The following is a 23,091-nucleotide window of genomic DNA, read 5'->3' on the forward strand; positions in this document are numbered from 1 at the left end:
CCTCCGAAGGCAGACTGTTCCAGACCTTGGGGACTCGGACAGTAAAGAAATTCTTCCTTATGTCCAGCCTGAAATGGTCTTGCAGTAGTTTATGACCGTTTGACCTCGTCATACCTTGGGGTGCTCTGGTGAACAAACATTCCCTCAGATCCTGGTGGTCACCCCGATAAACTTTTCCAAGCTAAAGAGCCCCATGACTCTCAGCCTTTCATTGTAAGGTCTGCTTTCCTGACCTCTGATCATGCGCGTGGCTCTTCTCTGCACTCTCTCAAGCTTCTCCACATCCCTTTTGAATAGTGGAGCCCAAAACTGGATGCAATACTCCAAGCTGCGGCCTCACCAAGGCCAAGTACATGGGGAGAAGGACATCCTGGGATTTGCTTCAGAAGCATCTATGGATGGAAGCCAGCGTTTTGGTCGCTTTACTAGCTGCAGGCTCATGTTCATCTTGTGGTCAATGATGACCCCCAAGTCTCTTTCTTCCATAGTTCTAGCCAGCATAGCACTGCCGAACCTATAAGGATGCTGCAGGTATTTTTTTCTTCCCCAAGGTGGAGAACCTTGTGTTTTTTGGTGTTAAACACCATCAGGTTCTCGTCCGTGCATTTGCTGAGCTTGTCCAGGTCAGCCTGAATCACCCGCCTGTCTTCTGGCTTGGATTCTTTGCCCCAAAGTTTGGTGTCATCGGCAAACTTGGCCAGTCCACTCCTGACTCCAATGTCCACATCATTAATGAAGATGTTGAACAATATGGGTCCAAGGACAGAGCCTTGGGGGACCCCACTGGTCACAGGACACCATCATGAGTGACTGCCATCAATTACTACTACCCTATGAGTCCGACCACGGAGCCAATTTCCCAGCTAGCAGATCATGATGGACCCAAGGCCACAATTGGCCAGTTTTGACAAAAGGTGATCATGGGATACCAGATCAAAGGCTTTTTTGAAGTCAAGATATATGACATCAATCTCTTCTCCCTTGTCCAAGTGATAGGTCACCTGGTCATAGAAGGAAATGAGATTGGTCAATCAAAACCTACCTGCAACAAACACGTGCTGGCTATCCCTTAGGATGTTGGCATTGGCCAGTCCATTAAAGATGGCCTCTTTAACAAACTTTTTTAAGACCTTCCCCAGAACAGAAGTCAGGCTGATGGGCCTATAGTTAGCTGGATCCACTTCCCTCCCTTTCTTGAAGATAGGCACCACATTGGCCTTCTTCCAGTCTTCGGGCACTACACCAGAGGGCAAGGAGTTTTCAAAGATCCGTGCCAGGGGCTGGACTATGACGCTTGCCAGCTCCTTGAGCACCCTGGGGTGCAGATTGTCAGGGCCAGCTAACTTGAAGGTATCCAGCTTCTCAAGGTGTTCCTTCACCAGGTCAGCATTAACGGAGGGCAGGGGATCTCCCTCACCCGGACCTCCCTGTCACGTAGCGGGCATGGGCGTCCCATGTGACTGATGAAAGACCGATGCAGAGTACCCATTTAAAAGGTTGGCTTTTTCCTGGGCATCAGTTGTCAGTTGCCCCATCTGGTTCAGTAGGGGTCCTTGCTTTTCCTCCGGCTCCCCACATATCTGAAAAAGGACATTTTATTGTCCTCGATGTTAGAAGCTAGTTGGAGTTCAGTTACAGCCTTGGCTTTCCTGGTTTGCTCCCTGCAGGACTGGACCACTGCAGAATAATCCTCCTTGGAGGTGAATCCTGTCCTCCATCCTTTGTAGGCCTTTCTTTTTAGCCTCAGGAGGTCTGCTAGATCCCTGGACAGCCAGGGGGGCTGCTGTACCCTCTTGCTGCCTTTCCTCCAAGATGGAATAGACTTAGCTTGTGCACTGAGGATCATTCCCTTGAGGAACAACCACTCTTCTTGAACTCCCCTCTCCCTGGGGTCATGGTCCCTAAGGGCCTGACTGACAATCCTCCTGAGCTTGTCAAAGTCGGCTTTTCTGAAGTCAAGAACTTCCGCGTTGCTGACTGACTTGCCAGCTTTAGGGCGGATGGTAAAGGTGATCAGCTCATGGTCACTGTCACCCAGCTTCCCATCAATCACTAGGTCACCAATTAGGTCATCCCCAGTAGCCAGTACCAGGTTGAGCAGCTCTTTGCCTCTTGTTGGCCCATACACTTCTTGAGTGAGGTAGAGGTCATCCACGCACGAGAGGAAGCTTTGCGACCACTCAGATTTTGCTGAGTGATCCTTCCACGAGATGTCCGGGTAATTGAAGTCACCCATGACAACCAGGGTCCTGGAGCATGCGGCCTCAGCCAATTCCCGGGCAAACTCCTGGTCAAGCTCAGGACTTTGGGTGGGAGGTCTGTATTAGACTCCCACCACTGTGTCCCCTTTGCCATGTTCCCCACGGATTTTAACCCAGAGGGTCTCCAGTTGTCCGCCCTGGTCGCCAATATCAGCTTGCAGGGACGTTTAGCTTTCCTTAACATAGAGAGCTACACCCCTGCCCCTTTTATTTACACGATTCCTCCTGTACAGGGTATAGCCATCTATACCCGAGGTCCAGTCATGGATGGAGTCCCACCAGGTCTCCGTTATATCCCTATGACATCATATAATTATTTGCACTGAGCAGGAGGACAAGCTCCTCCTGCTTATTCCCCAAGCTCCTGGCATTTGTGTACAGGCAGGCAAGTGTCCCCCTGGGGGCTCTTGCCTTGCCCACAGATTGTACCAGGGCTGGGGCAAGGGTGGGCTCCCTTAAGTGCCTTGGCACACCGGCTTTGCAAGGGTTGCTCAGCAGGCCAGCAGTGGCGGTAGTCCCCCCGTCCCCCAGCGGGCTTAGTTTAAAGCCCAGTGGAGCAGGTCAGCCAGTCTGGCTGAGAAGAGCCTCCTCCCCAGGGAAGAGAGGTGGAGGCCATCTCTTCCCAGCAGCTTGTTGCCTCTCTCGCCAGAGAGCGGGCTGTGGTCATAGAAGCCAAAGTCTTCCCAATGACACCCGCACCACAGTCTTTGGTTCACTGCGTGGATCCTCCTCTCCCTCCTCAGCCCATAGCCCGAGACTGGAAGAATCGACAAGTACACCACCTGTGCCCCCAGGCCCTTTAGCCCCACTCCCAAATCCCTGTAGTGCCTCATGACCCGGCTGGGAGTGCTCCGAGCCATGTCATTGGTGCCCACATGAATAAGGAGCATGGGATAGTGGTTTGTGGGCTGGAGGAGCTTTGGGATTTTCTTCGCAATGTCCTGGATGTGGGCCCCCAGGAAGCAGCAGACTTCCCGGACTAAGGGATCGGGGCAGCAGATTGCCCCCTCAGTCCCCCTCAGGATGCAGTCTCCCACAACAAACACCTCACATTTTGTCTTGGGAAGAGCAGAGACAATAGCTGCAGTTGAGCCTGTGTTGCCTGTGGGAGCTAGCAACTCAGCAGGCTCTGCTGGAGCTGCAAGATGTGCGTACCTGTTGCTAAGCTCCGGTGGGGCAGTGGCCTTGGTGCAGCAGGCCTTAGGGTCCTTGACCACCTTGGTCCATGCCCCTGACTGGACAGAGTGGGAGGTCCCAGAGTCTTCCCTTGTCCTGGAGGGAGATGGTGGTCTACTCTCTGGATCCCAGGGGAGAAGGGCCTGGCAGTAGGAGTTGATCTCCTGCTCACAGTCCCTGATGGCACGCGGTCTCTGGACTATGGCCTGGAGCTCCTCCAGCTTGCGCACCAGAGAGCCCAAAAGAGAGCAGACCCCACACGGGGAGGTCGCCATGCTCCTGGGCCCCAGAGCCTGAAAAAGGGACAGGCAGCCCCCACAGCCAAGAGCCAGGGGCTCCGTCTGCGTGGCTGTCTCTGAGATGCCCGAGGGGACCCTCAGGGTACGATGCGTTTCCATCTGTGTCATGCCTCTGGTGGACTGGCTATGGCTGGGACTGTCTACCCTGGGGGGTTCGCAGGCACGGTCTCGGGCCCTCCTGCGCACCCTCCTGCGTGAACTCCATGCTAACTCACGCACTGGCAGACAAGCACGTCTGTCTGTGCAGCCTGTTCACACTGCTCTGGTTGCGTAGCTCCCTGGGGGGCTGGGCGAAGTAGGGGCCTGGGCGGGGCTTGACCCTGCCTGGTTCCACACAGCTGCCTCCTCCCACTCAGTGAGGGCTTAACCTCCTCCCACCACAGGCCCCGCTTGCCTCCAGCTGTGCTTGGGGTCGGCGGGGGGCTCCACGACTGCTGGGGGGTGTCTGGGAGATTTGGAGGGAAGCAAGGATGCAGTGGGCTTTCACCCGCATGTCTCTCGCTGCTTCAGAGGCTAACTGGGGATTTTTTTGCTGCTGTTGGTGGGCCCTTTTAAACTGCGCACATGTGCAGTGGGCCCGCCAGCAGGGAAAGCTGCTGTCAGGCAAGGGGGGGCCCTGCCTGGGATTTGGGGGCTCTGTCCTACTGGAGGGGGACAGGTGAGTACCCCCTCCTACCTCTCTCTCTCCCTGGGGGGCTGGCAAAGTAGGGCCCTGGGCAGGGCTTGAACCGGCCTGGCTCCATGCAGCTGCCTCCTCCCACTCAGTGAGGGGTTAACCCCCTCCCACCACAGGCCCCACTTGCCTCCGGCTGTGCTGGGGGTTGGCAGGGGGCTCTGCTTTTATCAATAACCATTCTCCAAAATGTTAACACCTGTATTTGGTCACTGATTGGCCAAGATAATCATTTAGCAACAGAAAAATCTCAACAAAACTTCTCAGGAATGAGATATAAACCATATTATATCTCTAGATGTACACCTTGCTGGGGTCATTTGACCCCAGTACTCTTTCCTGCCATGGCAGGGGGTCAGACTCGATGACCTGCTCAGGTTCCTTCCAACCCTAGAAACTATGAAACTATATTATTTTACAAGTCAGGATCTCTATTCTTCAGCAGGCAGGAGGGAACATATGCTCACCATTAGTCTGAGCTATTATAAATCCTTTAAAACTATCCAATCTTCATGTTTAATAGCTGTCAACTTGCTGTATTTTATTATATGACTTTTCAGCTGAATCATTACACCTGACAATTCTATGGTGTTAAAGATTATGCTACTGCCTGTTTTGTCACTCAGAATCTGTCCTCTAACAGTCGTCAGAATTTAAGGAATAGTCTACCCAAACAAGACTTTAACTTTTAATTTTGTAAAGTTTAAAGGGAAAAGCATTTACTTCTTTAATGACACCTTATGAAATATGAGTAATTCTCTCTCATTCTTTTGAGGGTTTCCCCCTCCACATTACAATAGTAATACATAATGGAATCTAAACTCAAATCCTTTCAACATAAGCTGCCTGCTTGCATTTAGAAAAAAATCTTCTCCAGCCCACAATAAGTTAATGTTCCACAGTATTTACAATGAAACACAATACACTGATAAACATCTGATAAGTTAAACAATATTATTCAGAAAAGTTGCATTTAAAATCCCTGTCATCTAGTATTCTATTAGGCCAGGCAGCTCATCATAAACATGTTCATCTTTTATTCTTTTTATATTTGGACCTGCCCTGTTTTTCACTAGCGTAAATGAATTACCAATGCTACTGATGTTCATGTCTTAATATGGCATTAGTAGTTCTATATTCTAATTTAAAGGGTTAAAAAAGGCAGGTTACTTTGAAAAAGTCTTGCTTGGTGTATACACAGAAATTGTGTAAAAAAACAAAACATTTATCACTTATTTTAGTTCTAAAATAGGTAGAATTACTATAAAAGGATACGTATTCCATTCATTCCTGAAATTTTGAAGTCATCAATTAACTGTACAACCATGTCTTTGTTTGGATCACTGGGATCACTTTCACGAACCTAAGCAAAGAAAGTAGATACTAATATATTAGGTAATAATTTAACTTTAAGATACATACAAATTCTTATTTTTTAAAAATCTAAACAGCATTATGGGGGTCCTATAAATTACGAGAATAAGTAATGAAACATCAATATATTTAGGGAATACAAGATTTAGGGAAAAAGATGAAGTTCAAAAGCATGTATTTAAACAAAGAGACAATGGGAATTTACTATGATTGGTAAAGCACTGCCATCATGATACTTACGCATTTCAACAACTTTATTTCATCCAAGGCAGTCTCTGTATAATGCTGGGCACTTTTTACAACTTTCATTGCAACAAACCTTTTCCCCCTTGAAAACAATAATAATTATTCAACAAATATCCAGTTAACAGATTTTAAGAAGCATACTTTATGCAATTATATACTCCAGTTTGGTCACATACTGTAATATTGAACAATGCAGTGTGTTTTGACACAGAACAATTCCTTTTTACCTATATTTGAAGCAACATCAAAAACATTCAGATGACAGGCTGACTTAATTTATTTCAAATGCTAATGTCTTTAAAAGGGGAACTTAGGTCTATATTTTACCGTTCAGTCAAAATATAATTATATTTCCTTTTAAGGATACAGGATGAATAAAAACATTAGCTTGTTTAAGAGAACATGTTAATTCAATAAGCATTAATAATTTGACAAAGAAACTAAAAATAAACTTATTCCTGACAAGTTTTATAAAGTATATCACTGACCAAAATGAAAAAAACAGTGTCGTTATTTCTATATACAGCTGGTTAACAAAGAGCAACAAAACCACAAAAAACCACTGATGTAACAAACTCTTGTTCTAAGGCAGAAATGACTACTCACAAAATGGCAGCAGCCTTTACTCTAATTAGAAATGGAAAAGGAGGAGAATAAATATAAAAGTAGATATCTTACTGCATGTCCCAGCATAGCCAAACTGTAGAGAAGTGTCCCCATCCTAGCTTTCTAATAACATGATATCGGCCATTGAAAAGATCTCCAATTTTCACTGGATGATAGCCACCTTTAATGAAAAATATAAACAATATACTTAGAAAATAGCAGTTACTTCTGATTTCCTATTTATTAATTTAATACCAGGTTTCTTTTCAAGTTGTCCTAAATTATAAATGAGAAAACCATAACAGAATATACTGTAATTAAAATAACTTTCATGACTTTCTGGAGAAAAACGTCTTGTATTTACCTGCTCTGTATTTACCTTACTGTCCCATATAATATTGCCAGCTTTTCTTTTTCTAACTGAACTCCTAATTTTCATATACACTGTGGAAAACATGGGACATTTCTATATTATTTATCTGAATATTATGTGTCTGTTACCTAGTCAATATATTTTACCTGACTGTACCAGGTTAAATCAGTGGAGGTTGTTAGTGAGAAACAAACAGGAAAGGAAACAATGACAGATAAAATGCCTTCCAAGAAAGTACAGAAGCCTCTCAGCAAAACAGTGCTCTCAGCTAGCAGTTGGGAAATGCCCACATGCCTGATGTTTGCCAGGCCATTTATTTTTTCCCAGACCTGAACCTTGAATCAAAGCATGCTGAACTGTGAAAGGAACCTGGGTATAGGGTTAAGTACAGACAGTCAAAACACCCCAGGCTGAATTGATTCAATATTCATAGGTTAGTCTAAGTTGCATAGATTGTTTCATAGTTTCATAGTAGCTAGGGTCAGGAGGGACCTCATTAGATCATCTAGCCTGACCCCCTGCTACAGGCAGGAATGAATGCTGGGTTTATGAGACCCCAGACAGGTAACCATCTAAACTCTTTTTGAATTTGCCCAAGGTAGGGGTGAGGACCACTTACTTCCCTGGGAAGTTGGGTCCAGATTCTGGCCACCCTAACTGTAAAATATTGCCTTCTGATCTCTAACCTAAACCTATTCTCCATCAGCTTATTACCATTGTTCCTCATCACCCCACGTGGTGCTGGGGAGAATAGGGCTCTTCCTATTTGCTGATGATCTACCCTGATGAATTTGTAGGCAGCCACCAGGTCCCCCCTCAGCCTCCTCTTATCGAGGCTGAATAGGTTCAGGTCCCTCAATCTCTCCTCATAGGGCCTGCCCTGCTGCCCTCTCACCAAGTGGGTGGCCCTCCTCTGAACCCTCTCCAAGCTGGCCACATCCCTTTTGAAGTGCAGCGCCCAGTACTGGATGCAGTACTCCAACTGCGGCCTGACCAAAGTCTCATACAGGGGGAGTATCACCTCTCTGGACCAGCTTGAGATGCACCTTTGGATACATGACAAGGTATGGCTTTGCTGGCTGCGGTCTGGCATTGGCAGCTCATGTTCATCTTAAAGTCAATAATGACTCCAAAGTCCCTTTCTGCCTCTGTGCTTTCAAGAGACAAACTCCCCAGCCTGTATGTATGCTGTGAATTCCTTCTCCCAAGGTGCAGCACCCTGCATTTGTCTACGTTGAACCCATCCTATTCTCATCTGCCCACTTTTGTAGTCTGTCTAAATCTAGTTGCAGCCTCTCTCTCTCTTCAAGTGTGTCCACCTAGCCCCACATCTTAGTATCATCAGCAAACTTGGACAACATGCTTTCAACCCCTCGTCCCAGTAGCTGATGAAGATGTTAAAAAGTGCGGGCCCGAGGACTGAGCCCTGGGGGACCCCACTGCCCACATCTCACGAGGTTGAGTACGACTCATCCACCACTACTCTCTGGGTGCATCCCACCAGCCAATTTTTTACCCATCCAAATGTGGGCCAGGGACACACATAAACCAGTTTAAGTGATCAGAAACTGGCCTAAAAAGCATTAAAAGAACAGAAGCTCAGTGCACATAAACCAGTTTCAAAATGGCTGAAACTGATTTAAGATAAACCTGGTTGGATATAGATAAAATGGAGTGTATTAGACTTAACTGATTTGGGTCATAGCTTCATGGTTTCATAGTTGGTAGGGCCAGAAGGGACCTGAGCACATCATTGAGTCCGACCCCCTGCCATGGCAGGAAAAAGTACTGGGGTGAAACAACCCCAGCAAAGTGTTCATCCAGCCTCCTCTTAAAGACCCCAGGGTAGGAACCAGCACCACTTCTCTTGGAAGTTGGTTCCAGATCCTAGCTGCCCTGACAGTGAAGTAGCGCCTCCTGATGTCTAGTCTGAATCTACCCTCTGCCAGTTTGAGATTGTTATTTCTAGTCAAACTGGTTTATGAAACTTCTGACCCAGGCCCCTTTCTGGTTTAAGTTAAATCAGTCCCTCAGCATCCCAGCATGCTTTCCATCCCTGGGCTAGGCTGTGGTGTCTACTCCAGAGAGCAGGGCTGGCCCTGGCCCCTCTGCTCCCTAGCTGGAGCAGCGAGGGCTGGCTGATGGGGAGGGGTGGGGGGAGGACATGACGACACGGACGACAAGCTCAGCTGGGGATGCAGTTCAGTCTATGGGGACTGCCCCCCCAAGATAAACCCTGGATGGTGCTGCGGGCTGGGGCCAGGGAGGGGGGTTAAACACCCTTTCCCCTGCTCTAACTTACTACTGGCTGCAACTGTGGACTACAAATCCAAGAGGCACTTGGAAGCAGGAAAAAGAAATGATGAGCAACCCTGCAGAGTCCTGCTGCTATGATTCTGGATTACAAATCCCAGAGACCTCAGGGGCAGCAAGAAGAGAAAGTGAACACAGCCAGAAAGCCATGCTCTAGCACCCCCTGGCTTCTGGCCTGAGCCACTGCAAGCATGTGGCTGCATTACCTGAATCAAAGTAAATGTCTGTTCATTTCTGTTTCAATTTAATCTGTGCAGTTTAGGCTAATCTGCAAAGACTGAATTGATTCAGCCTCAGGTTTTCTGACTTGCTGTGTTACAGATTTGAACCAGTTTCTGATCACTTATACCAGTTTATTTGCAACTACTGTCTCTAGCCCAGAAGACAGTAGTAAGTGGGCAGTAGAGGTTCATCAATACATTGGTCCAATATTGGCTCAGCACCAATATAAAGAAAATGGAGCATATTGGAAATTGGCTTGATGTGGCTGATGGATTTGGCCGATAAATGCTCATGCATGTGCACAACCACAGCACAGCACAAAGGCAGTGAGGACTACAGCCGACCAGCTGGTAAGTCTGTTGTGGTGGACAGGGAGGGGGAAGGGAGGGGGCATGGGGGCAGATCAAGGCCCTGTGGTAAGGAAGGGAGTGGGGCAGAAGCAGGCACTGCCCAGCTGCGGTGGGGCAGGGTGGGTGCAGGATGGAGCCATGGCTCATCCGGGGGTGGGGGCATGGGGTGGATGTGGGTAGCTCCCACCACTGCACATGCCCCAGGAGGGCACGGGGTGGGGGGCATGTGCCCCCAGATCTGCACAAGCAGGGTGGGTTGCTGCTACAGGCTGGGGTCGGGCTCTTCCTACCTCATAGGAGGGGCTGCGCTCAGGGCAGGTGGTGCCAGCACTAGGAGAGAGCTTTGTGGGGGCTACAGTGAATTTTGGAGTGGCTGCAGCCCCGCCCTGTAGCCTGCTCCCAGCACCGCCCCCCGCCCGAAGTGCAGCTTGGCCCAGCCCCCCCGCTGCTGGGAAGAGCCCTGGGCAGCCCCAGCCTGTAGCAGAAGCTGCTCCGCCTGCACCCCGCGCAGATCTGGGGGCACACGCAGCCCCTATGCCCTTCTGGGATGCATACAGTGGCGGGAGCCACCCCCTCCTGCACCTCCCGGACGAGCCGCAACCCCCAACCTTAGTGGGCAGCAGTGGCTGAAGGCTAGTTTCCTGATAGCATCTCTGCAATGTCCTTTTTTTATCTGTTTGTCTCTTCCAACACAGAAGTAAGGTTCCTTGGTTAACAGACTTTAGCCAAAAGTTGCACAGAAAGATTCAAATTTAGTAAGATTCAAGTGTATTCATCTTCCTAGTTACTTTAAAAGCTATTTCATAGTTTCATACTTGGTAGGGTCAGAAGGGACCTGAGCAGATCATCAAGTCCGACCCCCTGCCACAGGCAGGAAAGAAGGCTGGGATCAAATGACCCCAGAAAGGTGTATATCTAGCCTCCTCTTGAAGACCCCCAAGGTAAGAGCAACCACCACTTCCCTTGGAAGTTGGTTCCAGATCCTAGCTGCCCTGACTGTGAAGTAGTGCCTCCTGATGTCAAGCCTGAACCTACTCTCAATCAACTTGTGGCCAGGGTAGCGCTCAGGGGAACAGGGCCTCTCCCATTTGGATAAGAAAGAAAACAATACTGGTATTTTAAAATTTACAATATAAGTAGCATTTATGATATAAGTAGCATTGGTATCAATAACAGAAGTTCTGTTGTACTATTCAGTACAGCACAGAAAATAATGATATCTCTGATACAACTATTGCATGTACTTAAGAGAGAGGGGCAGAAAATAAGAGAGATCATTATTCCTGCGTGCTTCTTGAATGTATTCATAACATAGCTGACAAATTCCATGTTTGTGTAAGGAATTATTCCCTTTGAGACCTGAATGAATAGGAGATATCTCTGGAGGGAAAACTACTTGATCAGAGAGGCAAAGAATTCCAATTACATCCACAGAATGATGACAGTCTCTTGAAATTAATGTCCAGATGCTTATGACTTCTCAGAAAAAAAATAAAAACAGCTTCAGAGGCTATATGCACCCTTGAAAAATCAGGTAGCTGGAATTCTGACATTTAATTGCATTTCTTAGACAAGTGGACATTTAAAAAAAGGCTTGATCCCAAACCCATTTTTGTCAAGAGGAGCCTTTCTACTGAATTCAGTTGGCCTGATCTAACAGTATTTTTCTTGTAACAAAACTGCAGTATTTTCCAACAGGGCATTTGGTACACTGGAGGAGATACATTACATTTCTGGAGGTACAGCTGTAAGATCCAGGAATGCCGATAGTTCTGTTGTGGGGTATAATTGTTGGGGTGGTGGAGATGTGTTGGCAGGTTTTGCATTTCTTGTCATAGCATGGTCTGGATACATTTAGTATCTTCTGGGCCTGAGGAAGTTTGCTTCTGGTGATGAGGTTAGCAAGGTTCAGTGTTTGTTTGAAGGTTAGGATGGGTGGTTCTGGGAAAATCTCTTTAAGAATACGGTCTCTTTCTAGTATGGGCTGAAATTTTTTGAGAACTATCCGTGTGGGTTCAAAGGAGGGGTGGTATGTCATAACCAGCAGTGTGTAATTTGTGGAGGGTTTTCTTCTGTACTGCAGCAATTCTTCATGTGGTATCTGGGTGGCTCTTTCAAATGTGCGATCTCTGTTTCGAGGAGTGTCCTTTTTGGGTGAAAGCCTTCTTAAGACTGGTGAGGTGGCAATCTCGGGTGTTCTCCTCAGTGCAACTTGGTGGTATCTGAGGGCTTGGCTGTATCTGAGGGCTCGCTAACCTCATCACCAGAAGCAAGCTTCCTCAGGTCCAAAACACACTGAATGGATCTAGACCATGCCATGACAAGAAATGCAAAACCTGCCAACACATCTCCACCACCTCAATTACTACACCCTACAACAGAGCCATCAGCATTCTTGGATCTTACAGCTATACCTCCAGAAATGTAATACATTTCATCCAGTGCACCAAATGCCCCGATGGAAAATACATAGGAAAGACCAAACAACATCTGTGTACCAGAATGAATGCACACCAGAAATCTATCAAAGACAAGAATACCTAATTACTTGTGGGGGCATGTTTCTCACAAGAAAACTACTCTCTCTCCAATCTCTCAGTTTTAATCCTCAAAGGGAACTTACAAAACACTTCTCAGGGATGAGCCTATGAACTTCACTTCATCAACCTCCTGGATACAAAAAAATCATGGACTAAATATAGACACTGGATTTATGACACACTATAACCTACCTGACTTCTGATTCCGTAGGTACTTCTCCACTATTTAACTGCTACATTCATCCCCCTTTCCCCACCATCCAGCCTGTCTCTCACCCACTGACTCCACAATTTACATCTTCACTGACTGCCTGTCTTACATGCATACGGCCCAGCCTCTGGCTTCTTTACTATTCATTCCATCCAGGAAGAGCACATACCAACTGCAGAGACTTCCTCAGACTGACAAAGGGTTTTTAAACCCAAAAGCTTGCTAAAAAAATGTTTCCCAACTATTTAAGTTGGTCTAATAAAAGATATCTTATTCACCCAAAGAAACATGTCTGCTTATGTCCTGAGATCAATATGGCTACAACCCATACCCCTGTACCAGAATAAATGCACACTGAAAATCTATCAAAGACAAAAATACCCAATTGCCTGTGGGGGCACATTTCTGACAAGACAACCACTCTCTCTCCAATCTCTCAGTTCTAATCCTCAAAGGGAACTTATAAAAAAAACTTTTGCAGATGAGTCTATAGACTTCACTTCATAAATGTACTGGATACAAAAAGCCATGGATTAAATATAGACACGGTTTTATGGCACATTTATAACCTGTCTGCCATCTAATAAACCCAGGTAGCCTCTCTGCATTTTACCAACTAAACTCTATCACCAGATCAACATTCCCCAGTTTCTCCCCCACCGCCCCCCTATCTTGCTTACATCCCTTTGAATCCTCCCTGCCACACATTTGCATTTTCAGACCTTCATATTACATATTGGTTTAAATTTCTATTCCACCCAGGAGAGCATACAAACACCAGAAGACTCTCCCTATGCCTGAAGAAGCGTGTTTGTGCCTGAAAGCTTGTGAAGAACAGTTTTTCCAACTATTTAGTTGGTCTAATAAAAAAAAAATCACATTTACCCAAAGGACCTTGTCTGCCTATGTCCTTAGACCAACATGGCTATCACCAACACCCCTGAAACACTGTTTTTTAAGTGAAGCAGTTTAATCAATCTTGGAGAGCTTTCAGAGGGTTTTGGGGATGTAGTTAAGAAGAGACCTAAACAAACAGCCTTTTAAAGTCCCATTTTGTATTTATAAACTGCCACTCTCCCAGTAAAACCAAAAATGTACAAACATTCATGTTCTTCTTCCTGGAAAAATGGTGGTTCAGAAGAAAAATAAGCTGACACTAACCAAGTTGAAGTCAGCCCTGGGAGACTGAACGTTTGTTGACTTTCTTCCAGCTTAACTTCTCATGAGGACTCGGACAAATGGAGCCAGGGGTTTCCACGATCTGAAGAAGGCCCAGAGGGCAACTGGTCCAGCCCTTCCCTGAAGCAGAGGGAAAAGCTGCCAGCTGCTCCCTGCCAGCTCCTCATACTCCAGGGATTTCAGTGAGAGAAGCAGGCAGGTGGCTTTGCTGTGCTGCTCTGTCCACTTGGCTACCAGGCAGCAGGCTTGGGGCTTTGCCCCAATTCTTCCCCCTCCTCCCTTCCCAGACCAGTCCAGGAGATGAGAGGAACAGCAGTCCTTGCTTCCTGCATCCCTACAGTCCCCAGTTTCGGGAAGAAGTAGAGATTTTGCCAGCCCACTGGTTTCCCCTTCCTGCCTGTGCTGCACAGCTGGGTGGTAGGATGGCAATTTTAAAGCCAGTGGGGTCAGGACTGGGCTCAGAGAAAACCTCCCCAAGCCCAGTCTCCGGCCTCGCTGGCTTTTAAATCAGCACCACTCCTGCCCATCTGGGTGGTAGAGACAGAAAGGGGAAGTCAGTGGGGCCAGGGATTAGGCTTAGGGAGACTCTCACAAAGGTGGTGGGGCAAAGCCTCACACTGGAGTCCCAGGAATGCAGAGCAGGCAGGAGCTATGCTGAAGGGCTCCATGCATTCAGTTCATAGTGCCCAGGAGCTGAGTGGAGAAAGCAGCATCACCTCCTACCTGCTTCTCACACCCGAGTCCCAGTGTGAGAAGCAGGAGGGGAAGCTGCTGCGCCCTCCCTCCACTGCTGCTTTCTCTCTTCTGCTTGCTGAAAGTAGGAGCATAGTGAAGGATCAGGTGCTCATGTTCCCCATCCACTCCTCATAATGGGGTCCTCAGTCTGGGGAACAGATAGGGGGGTGGGGGGAGTTTGTCCCACTTTTCTCTTCCCCTCCCAGACCAGTCGAGCACGGGAAGGGAGTAGCAAGGCAAAGCCCAAGTCACACCTGTAAGATGAGCAGTGCCTGGTTTGGGGAAGCTGTCTACAATGAAAACTATAAGTAAGGGATCAAAGGCTTACAGGGGTAAGTTAGTTATATAGCCAGTAAGCTTACAGATTGTGTGGCAGCTTGGGTGTTTATGTTTTGGTTATAGTTGTAACTGGAGGACCAGTAAGGGACTAGCAGGCAAGACTGGATGTCCCAGCAGTGCCAGAGTCGCATGCAACTGTTTTGGAGAATCTCACCAGGGGCTGGGGTCTAAGACACAGAATAAATTCCTATCAGGGTAAGCCTAGAGGACAAAGAGAGAGCCTGGAACAGTGCCCAAGGGGTGAAATCACAGCTCAAGCAAGACAAGACCTGGAGCCAGAGGTCTATAGCCCAGGAGCAGCAAAAGTGGTCAAAGATATAGCAGCCTGAACCCCACAAGGGGCAGAAACTGACAGAGGCACAGAGGCCTGAGCCCCAGGAGAGACAGATTGAGAAAAGGCAAGGAGGCCTAAATGGGCTGGAGTGGAAATTGGGGGCTGAGCACCTATTGATGAGTGACTAGTAACACCTGTGAGGTATGAGCATGGCTACAGGAGAAGTTGGAGGCCATGAATAGCCCATAAGGCATATACTGTCATAGGGGGCACATATGGGCCAAGATGGCCCACCTAGCATAGAGACAGATTAGGATCGGTGGAATCCAAGAGGAGTCTGATAGCCAGAAGATAAGTCCAGGCTCACTCTAAGGCCCTTGGGTAACCTTCCCTTTCCAAATCTATTAATAATACCAAGGCATGACAGGCAAGAGCAAAGGGAGGGTAGCTTAGGGTTAAAGCTGGGCAGGAGCTGTTTGGTGACAAGGGGGCATCATGGCTGCCTCTGGGGCCTGGTCCTCTTGCACTCTCACTTTAAATTCTTACATTTCTAATTATGTGACTGAGCCTTCTTAGGCAGATTATGACATTTTGGAAAGGATCCTGGGACATAGAAAATAATCTTGTTATAGGTAAAACTCAGTTACTGCATCTGGGTGAAAACATAGGACTGCTTTATCTTTGTAACAAATGGTAAACAGAAGCTTAAAAAAGAAAAACTGAAATTCAATAATGACTAATGTTACAGCAACAAAAGTTATCTTCAAGGACAGATGTTATCTGTTTGCAATATGAACAGAATTAAGCAACAAATAGTCTTTCCATTACCTTTTCCTAACCCTGCACTTCAAATCTGTCTTGATTTTAATGGTTGTTTTTCAATGCCAGAATTGTACAGGGAGGCTGCACATTATCTGAATCCCATAAATTAATGTAATTTTTGATAGTTGAACAAAGTCTCACTTATTATTTTAATTTAAAGCACAAAACTTTTTCTGTGCTGGGAAACAAGAGCCTCAGAACTGTAAGCCAATAAGGTCTTGCCTGCATGAAACATTATTAACCATTAAAACAGGGTGTCAAGACTGTGGAATAAACTCCCTCCAGTGGTGGTTCAGTCACCTACCCTGGAAATCTTCAGAGAAGACTGGACAGTCAACTTGCTGGGGTCACTTGACTCCAGTTGTCTTTTCCTGCCCAATGCAGGGGTACTGGACCTGATGATCTACAACATCTCTTCCAGCCCCTAACAATCTATGAATCTATGAAACACATCAATTTTAGCTATGCTGACCATAACGAGATCCCAGACAATCAGGACGTTCATCCCTCACATCCAGGACATACTGCCCCCTCCCTTCCTTTGCACTCTCACAAGCCAGCAAGGGGGAGGGCCGCCTTCCAGGCAGGCAGCTGTGCCTGCCTGGAGCTTGCAAGCTGGGTCACACCTGTCTGTGCCACTCCGACTCCCTGGTTCTGTGCCCCTGCATTTCCGGGGCACCTATTATAATTCTCCTCAGCCAGCTGGAACTGGCCTCTTAAATCTGGGACTGTCCCGGTTAAACCAGAACATACAGTCCCTCTAGTCTTGGCCCACTAGTCTTTGTACAGTTCAGAGATACAGAATGTACAGTTAATTTTACAATGCTTCCTTGTTGCACTGTCTGATGATATTAACCAGGTCTTCAAAAAACCAATATGATTTTATATTTCAGTTTCTTCTTCAAGGTAGGAGTCCTTTACTTATAGGTTGATCTTCTTCCTATTTTAAGAAATCTGATTTTTCTTACTGCATAATGCCAGGCTCACATTAATTATTTGCTTATTTCACTTGCCTTGAGAACAAAAATGCAAACATTTGATAAACACAGTGAACTGCTGAAGTGTTTCATAGAGGTTTAGCTAAGTTTTTGCCATTTCCTCTGAAGTATTTTGTATTTTTTGTCAGGTATATGGTGGTGTGATGCACTGCTCCAATATCAAATCTGGTGCCAAGACTCCTTTCAGAAGTTGAGAACAGTTGGATTATAAAATGTGGCCAAGTTAGCTCAGGATGACTGTAACTCAGACTGGAATGCAAATAAGAAAAAGCAACAAAGAAAAGTTTCCACATGGTACCCTAAGTCAGGATAAGAAGGTTGTAATGAAAATGAGTGTCTGAATGGTAAACCTAAGCTGAAGAAAGGAAACCAAGAAATTAATTCTATTCTAAATGTAGGTTCTTGTATTTCCCAGTCACCAAGGTATTTGAAAGTCTTCCTAAATAAATAAATAAATAAAACAATGAATATTAATCTATTCCTCTACCCAGAAGTGTAACTAACAAGTTTTATGCCTTAGGCAAAACTCCCCTGTGTCTGGAGTGGGGGGAGGGAGTTTCCAAGCATCAGCGAGCAGGGGACAGGAAGTGATCAGTTTTACCTGTCCCAGAGACTCAAAGACCCTGGCTGCTGCTGCTGTGTCCCTACACCTGGCTCCTGGAGGAAGCATTCCAGCAACCTTCTAAGTCAGCACCAGGGCCTCGTGCCCCACTCACCTGTCTCTACTTACATTAATGTCTCTGCCTAGGGGAAAGTTTATTATAAATAAAACAAGTAAAGCTATGTGTGAAAACAAATTCAAAAATCATTTTGCACTTGGTCTAGAAAGCAGTGATGATGTTTCTTGTTATTCTTAGCACCTGCCAAGTGAACTCCATAGTCAAGGACCAGCTCCTAAGAAAATCAATATACACAAGCACAAGAACCACACTCCGTGCAGGCAAGTCAAACCGTTCCCAAGAACCAGAGCTGTAGCAGCTATAGAAAGATTTGCTGTTGAATGTTACACTTTTTATATGAGGTTTGATTATACAGACCTTTACAATAATCTGCAGGATCTTCTTGCTCTTCATCATCAGATCCCAGAATTTCTTCCTCCGGTTCTGGTGGCGTTGGCTCTGGCAGAGGTGGAGGTGGTGGGGGTGGAGGTGCAGAAGGGGCTTTCTGTTGAGGCTCTGGCCTAAAAACAAGGAGAACGCATATTTAAGTAGGATCCTTGGTCATGAAGCACTTTGAGGATTTAGCCACAGAAAGCACTTGGAATTTTAGTGAAACATGTCTGGTATCTTTTCTTAATGTCATTCTTAAATATTGCTTTGTAATGCCCAGAGGTTTCCAAATACGTAGACAGATAAAAGCTGACTAGACCAAAAAAACAAACCCCAAAACTTTCAAGTGAATATAATCTTTTTCATTGAAGCAGCTCATAAAAGGTTTACAGTATCAGGACTAATCAGAAATATGCAAATACTACACATTCCCAATGAGTGAATGAAATGTTGATTTTATGTTTTAGATTTTATGTTTACTTGTGGCATCAAGAAAGAATATTCCCCAGTAACTGCTGAGGTACACAAGGTATTCAAAATTTCTTCTGTGACAGAAAAAAAAAAATGTTGCAGGAACATGCTGTTCACTGAAGTGAACTAGATGACTCGATAAGTTTTTCATTTGTAATGTCTATCAGTAACACAGAAAATCATCTCAATCCAGGAAAGAGAGAGTGAGTATTAGTAAACAGAAGAGATTGTGAATTTCTTGGCTAAATTACGCTCAAGTCATGCAATCCAACAGAATTTTACCACTTACGTTTTAGGAATGTTAATTGTTGAAGATATTTGGTATTCTGATAACTGTTTTGGCTTTTGGAAATCAGAAATGCCCTACTCGTGAAATGTCTTCTTGATTTCGAGGTTTAGAATGCATCTCATATACTATAATTAGAAGTATTACACTTAGTATCTTTGAAAATCTATAACCTTCACATATTTTTATTTTTGACTGTCGCAAGCAACACACTTAAGAAAAGAAAATGGAGGTTGAGGCATGTCTATCTGCTCAACCTTATGGAAAAAATATTCTCTGATAATTTGATGTCCAGGTATTTTGTGTATTCATGCTTATATACATGGAAAGAAAAACTTACTCTGTAAAGAAAAAAACTAGAAGGAAAGGAAATGTGCCCCCTCTTCAGGTATAATAGTCTGCATTTATTTTCATGTCTATTTAAAATCCCAGCTATTAGGAAAATGTAATGTAAATCAGCAGAGTCATTCCAATCAAACCACAAGTTAAGGACTGGTAAGCACTTTGGTGTTAACTTTTTAGCTCTGGAAACATGCATTCAAATACTACCTTGATTATGGACGAAAATAATTTAGGTGCGTTATCCCAGTCCTACATGTATCCATTTCACAATGTCCTATCTCTCCACGCTTTTGCACAATATGCAGTTTTTTGGGAAAGACACAGCATCTGGAGTAGTGGGGTACAGTATATAGGAACCAGTACTTCCTAAACTTTTAACTTTTAAGGGTATATGGGAAGAAAGTTCTAGAGGTTATATGAAAGGAAGGAATGAGAGAGCAAAAGAATGGAAATATATATGAAAGGGAAAATTCAAAACATACTCTATAGTCTCTTTTATGTTGTTGAGGGCACAATATGATTATAATGATAAAAACTGTTGCTTTTTAAATTATCCATAGCAAAGCAGCTCAGGGACACACAGCATCATAACGAACTTAAAAGAGGAACATGAGACTAAAAAAAATTTGAACCACTCTTCAAAAAAATTTCTCTTCCAAGTCTGCACTTATGCAAGTTATATCCTCCTCCCAGTTTCTCCAGGAAAATGGAGGGTGGAAGGGAACGCTATTCGCTATTACAGTAAATGCTCTGATTTAAAATATTTGAGACTTACATTAATCATGTTTAGCTATGTTGGGGATAGGAATCAACAATCCAAAAAAGAAAACCATGCAAGGCTTAGAAATGGTTACAGAACACTAATGGAGAAAGGAGGGATGCATGCATAGATCATATAGCAACTGCTTTTTTAACCACTTTTCTTTCCTGAAATTACATTTTTTGTTCCCCTTTATTATTGAATTCCCATAGATGTCATGTTTCTCTGCAGTGTAGTCTAGGGTGAAAAGTAAATTGAACTTTAGCTTCTTTAAAAAAATAAGAAAAGAACCCATATTCTAAGGAATGTGCATCACCTCCTCAGCCCTATCATGGTCAATCTACAAGCTGAATTAAATGAGCCAGAAATCTATTATCTCCAAAACCCTAGATTTACCTCATAAATAAACTGACAGCATTCAAGCCCAGTTGGATGTTGACAACAAGCTTGAATCCATTTAAAAAAATTAGAAGTGTAAGGTTCCATGACACAAACCTTGAAACTTGATCTTCTGGGCATGAGGCCATTTTGGATATGTTGATCAAGGTCTGTAAACAGTTCAACATTAAGACTGATGAGCTAGAAAACAAATGCACAGTCATGAACCTGTACTTGGCTGACATACCTGAAAACAGTGAATCAGGTAAATGGGCATATTTATGAATGTTTGGAATGATCACTTTGGATGGCATGACTCTAGAAATTATTGTAACTTTAACTTCAGACATGTGATTACATGTTTGATAATGTTTTGACCACTTCAGAGAGCACGGCATTAAATATCCAGTAAGACCATCTTTCTGAAGGGCAGACTTGAGCAAGATGCTACAGCAATAAAAAAAATCTACTAAAATGATTTATTACCAAGGAGCTACTGGTTATTTTTTCTGATTTAGAGTGTGCTTCAGAGAGCTTTGAGTGATCTTACAAATATTCAAACTTTTTTATCACTCATCTTGAAGTAAACATCTAGGGATATCAAGAATCTCTTACCCAAAAGGACTGAGCAATTTTAGAATTTAAAAAAGATATTTCTAGGGACATCATTTAACAAAATGAGAGTTCATCTGATACTTTCCCCAAGGTACTATCTTTGATTTGTTTCCAAGGCTACTGTTTCCTGCCTACAATCCTTGTTATATTTGCTAAATGGCAATTCAGTTTCACATTATTGGTCTTCATGTGTTATGAAAAAAGAGGAATGTTACATTAGTATTTAGTTATTCATTTGTATTTGCAAAGACTGAAGTGTTGATTTTAAATGAGAGAGCTCTCTTTTTATGGAGTTTAAAGGGTTGGGATCTTTTGAAGGTGTTAGATTTTGCTGCTGAGAAGATGGGGGAGATGAGGGAAGTAATTAGCTATGCCAACATTGCTCCAGTTTTGTGGGCATTTTTTAATTGGACCTGTGAGATAGGTCACATAAACCTAATGATTAACACTACATTTGTCTGCTTGAACTTTACAAACAGATTTCATCATAATATCCCATTATTGTATCAACGTTAATGCTCGTTTCTTTACTGTTTCAAGGTACAGAGTTGTGTCAGTGATCTATGGAGAAGCAATAACCTGATTACTTTATATGTAGTCCTCTTACTTGAACTTGAAAGTTCAGATGCAATGAAAGCCAATCTGATATCCTTTTTGAGATGCATGAAATAAATATGTAATCATATCAGTTCTTTAATCTTGGCTTTTGTAAAGTGGACCATAAAGCATCACTCACATGAAAAAGTCGAGATACTAAAATTCTTAATTAGCAATAAAAATGTATGTCACTCCATACTCTTAAACATGTAAACATGTATACAACTGCCATATTCCTAAACCTAGAATTATCAAAAACTATTGAAATCAACTTTCTAACAACTGAAGACTATTCACACAGTTGTACTTTTATTGCCTCTAAAAGTTAAGATAAATATATGTGCTTTAAATATGTGTACACAAACACATACACAGCAAAGATTTACTCATGTGTAATTTTTCCTTTCCTGAAGTAGGTACATGATGCTTTATGTCAAGGGTTTTCAACTGGGGGTACTTGGGATGCCGTCAGGGGGTACTCAGCAGCGTGTATGGCCACCACCACTTCCGCACCCCTGGTCATCAACTGGCTGCTGGGGGACCCCCACCTCATCTGGCCACAGGATTCCTGCCTTCTCAACCAGCCACTGGGAGTAACACCAAACCAAAAAGGTTGAAAATTTCTGCTTTATGGCATATTGCACCTAGATTAATTCTTCTCATCTTCCAAGCACAGAGGAAGAAAATAAAAATGCACATATACACCTCTACCTGGCTTCATAATAGACTATTAAGTGTTCAGAGAACTGACTGATTCTCTGATTCTTCAAGCTTTAATTGCATTACAAGCAGAACCAAGGAGGTGATCCTCCTCCTTTATGCGACACTGATAAGGCTGCAGTTGGACTGCGTCCAGTTCTGGGAGCCACACTTCAGGAGGGATGTGGACAGCATTGTGAGGGTCCAGGGGAGGGCCAATTGCATGATTCAGGGACCCTACGAAGAGAGGTTATGAGACCTTAACCTGTTCAGCTTTCACAAGAGAAGGCTGAGAGGGGACCTGGTGGCCATCTATAAACTTACTAGGGGGGACCAGTGGGGAATGGGAGAGACCTTGTTCCCCCAAGCGCCTCCCAGAGTAACAAGGAATAATGGCCATAAGTTGTTAGAGAGTAGGTTCAGACTGGAAGGCACTACCATAGTCAGGGCCACTAGGATCTGGAAACAACTTCCAAGGGAAGTATTGCTGGCACCTACCTTGGGGGTCTTTAAGAGAAGGCTTGAAGATTACCTAGCTGGGGTCATCTGAGCCCAGTTTTCTCTCCTGCCCAGGGCAGGGGGTCGGATTAGAAGATCTGCAAGGTCCCTTCCGACCCTATATCTATGAATATATGAACTGCAAATTTTAAATGCTGATTAGTAAACATTACAAAATATCACGCATCACCAGGTATGACATTTTCTCTCTTCAGCTGCTTGGTTATTGTACTACACTATTAACTAGGTTTGTCGGGGGATGGGGATGTTGACAACAGGGAAATGCCAGGAATGACGAACCTCAAGCCAGGTGCTGGAACAGTCCATGTAAGTACCAAGGGTCCCGCTAAGCATCAGAATGGGGAAGTAGCAAGGGCATGTATTGTGGGGCTTAGATGCCTCTAT

General features: G+C 44.6%; 1 protein-coding gene across 9 annotated transcripts in view; it reads right to left on the reverse strand.

The window, feature by feature from the left end:
- The window catches only part of SRPK2 (SRSF protein kinase 2), a 279,322-nt gene that overhangs the window by 84,654 nt on the left and 171,577 nt on the right, over positions 1-23,091 (reverse strand). For 5 of the 9 annotated variants that reach the window (XM_090041996.1, XM_090041997.1, XM_090042002.1 and 2 more), the window contains 5 exons: positions 20,395-20,478; positions 18,029-18,171; positions 6,708-6,816; positions 6,024-6,111; positions 5,685-5,772 (listed from right to left, as the gene is read on the reverse strand). In XM_090041996.1, coding sequence (XP_089898122.1) covers positions 5,685-5,772; positions 6,024-6,111; positions 6,708-6,816; positions 18,029-18,171; positions 20,395-20,478 — 512 coding nt within the window. Of the gene's footprint in view, positions 1-5,684; positions 5,773-6,023; positions 6,112-6,707; positions 6,817-18,028; positions 18,172-20,394; positions 20,479-23,091 lie in introns of those variants that run through there. The other 4 variants (XM_090041999.1, XM_090042001.1, XM_090042005.1 and 1 more) reach the window with 1 other exon arrangement.

This window comes from Crocodylus siamensis, chromosome 4 (genome assembly GCF_052110815.1).
Source record: "Crocodylus siamensis isolate JL-2025a chromosome 4, ASM5211081v1, whole genome shotgun sequence".
Classification (NCBI taxonomy): Eukaryota; Metazoa; Chordata; order Crocodylia; family Crocodylidae; genus Crocodylus; species Crocodylus siamensis.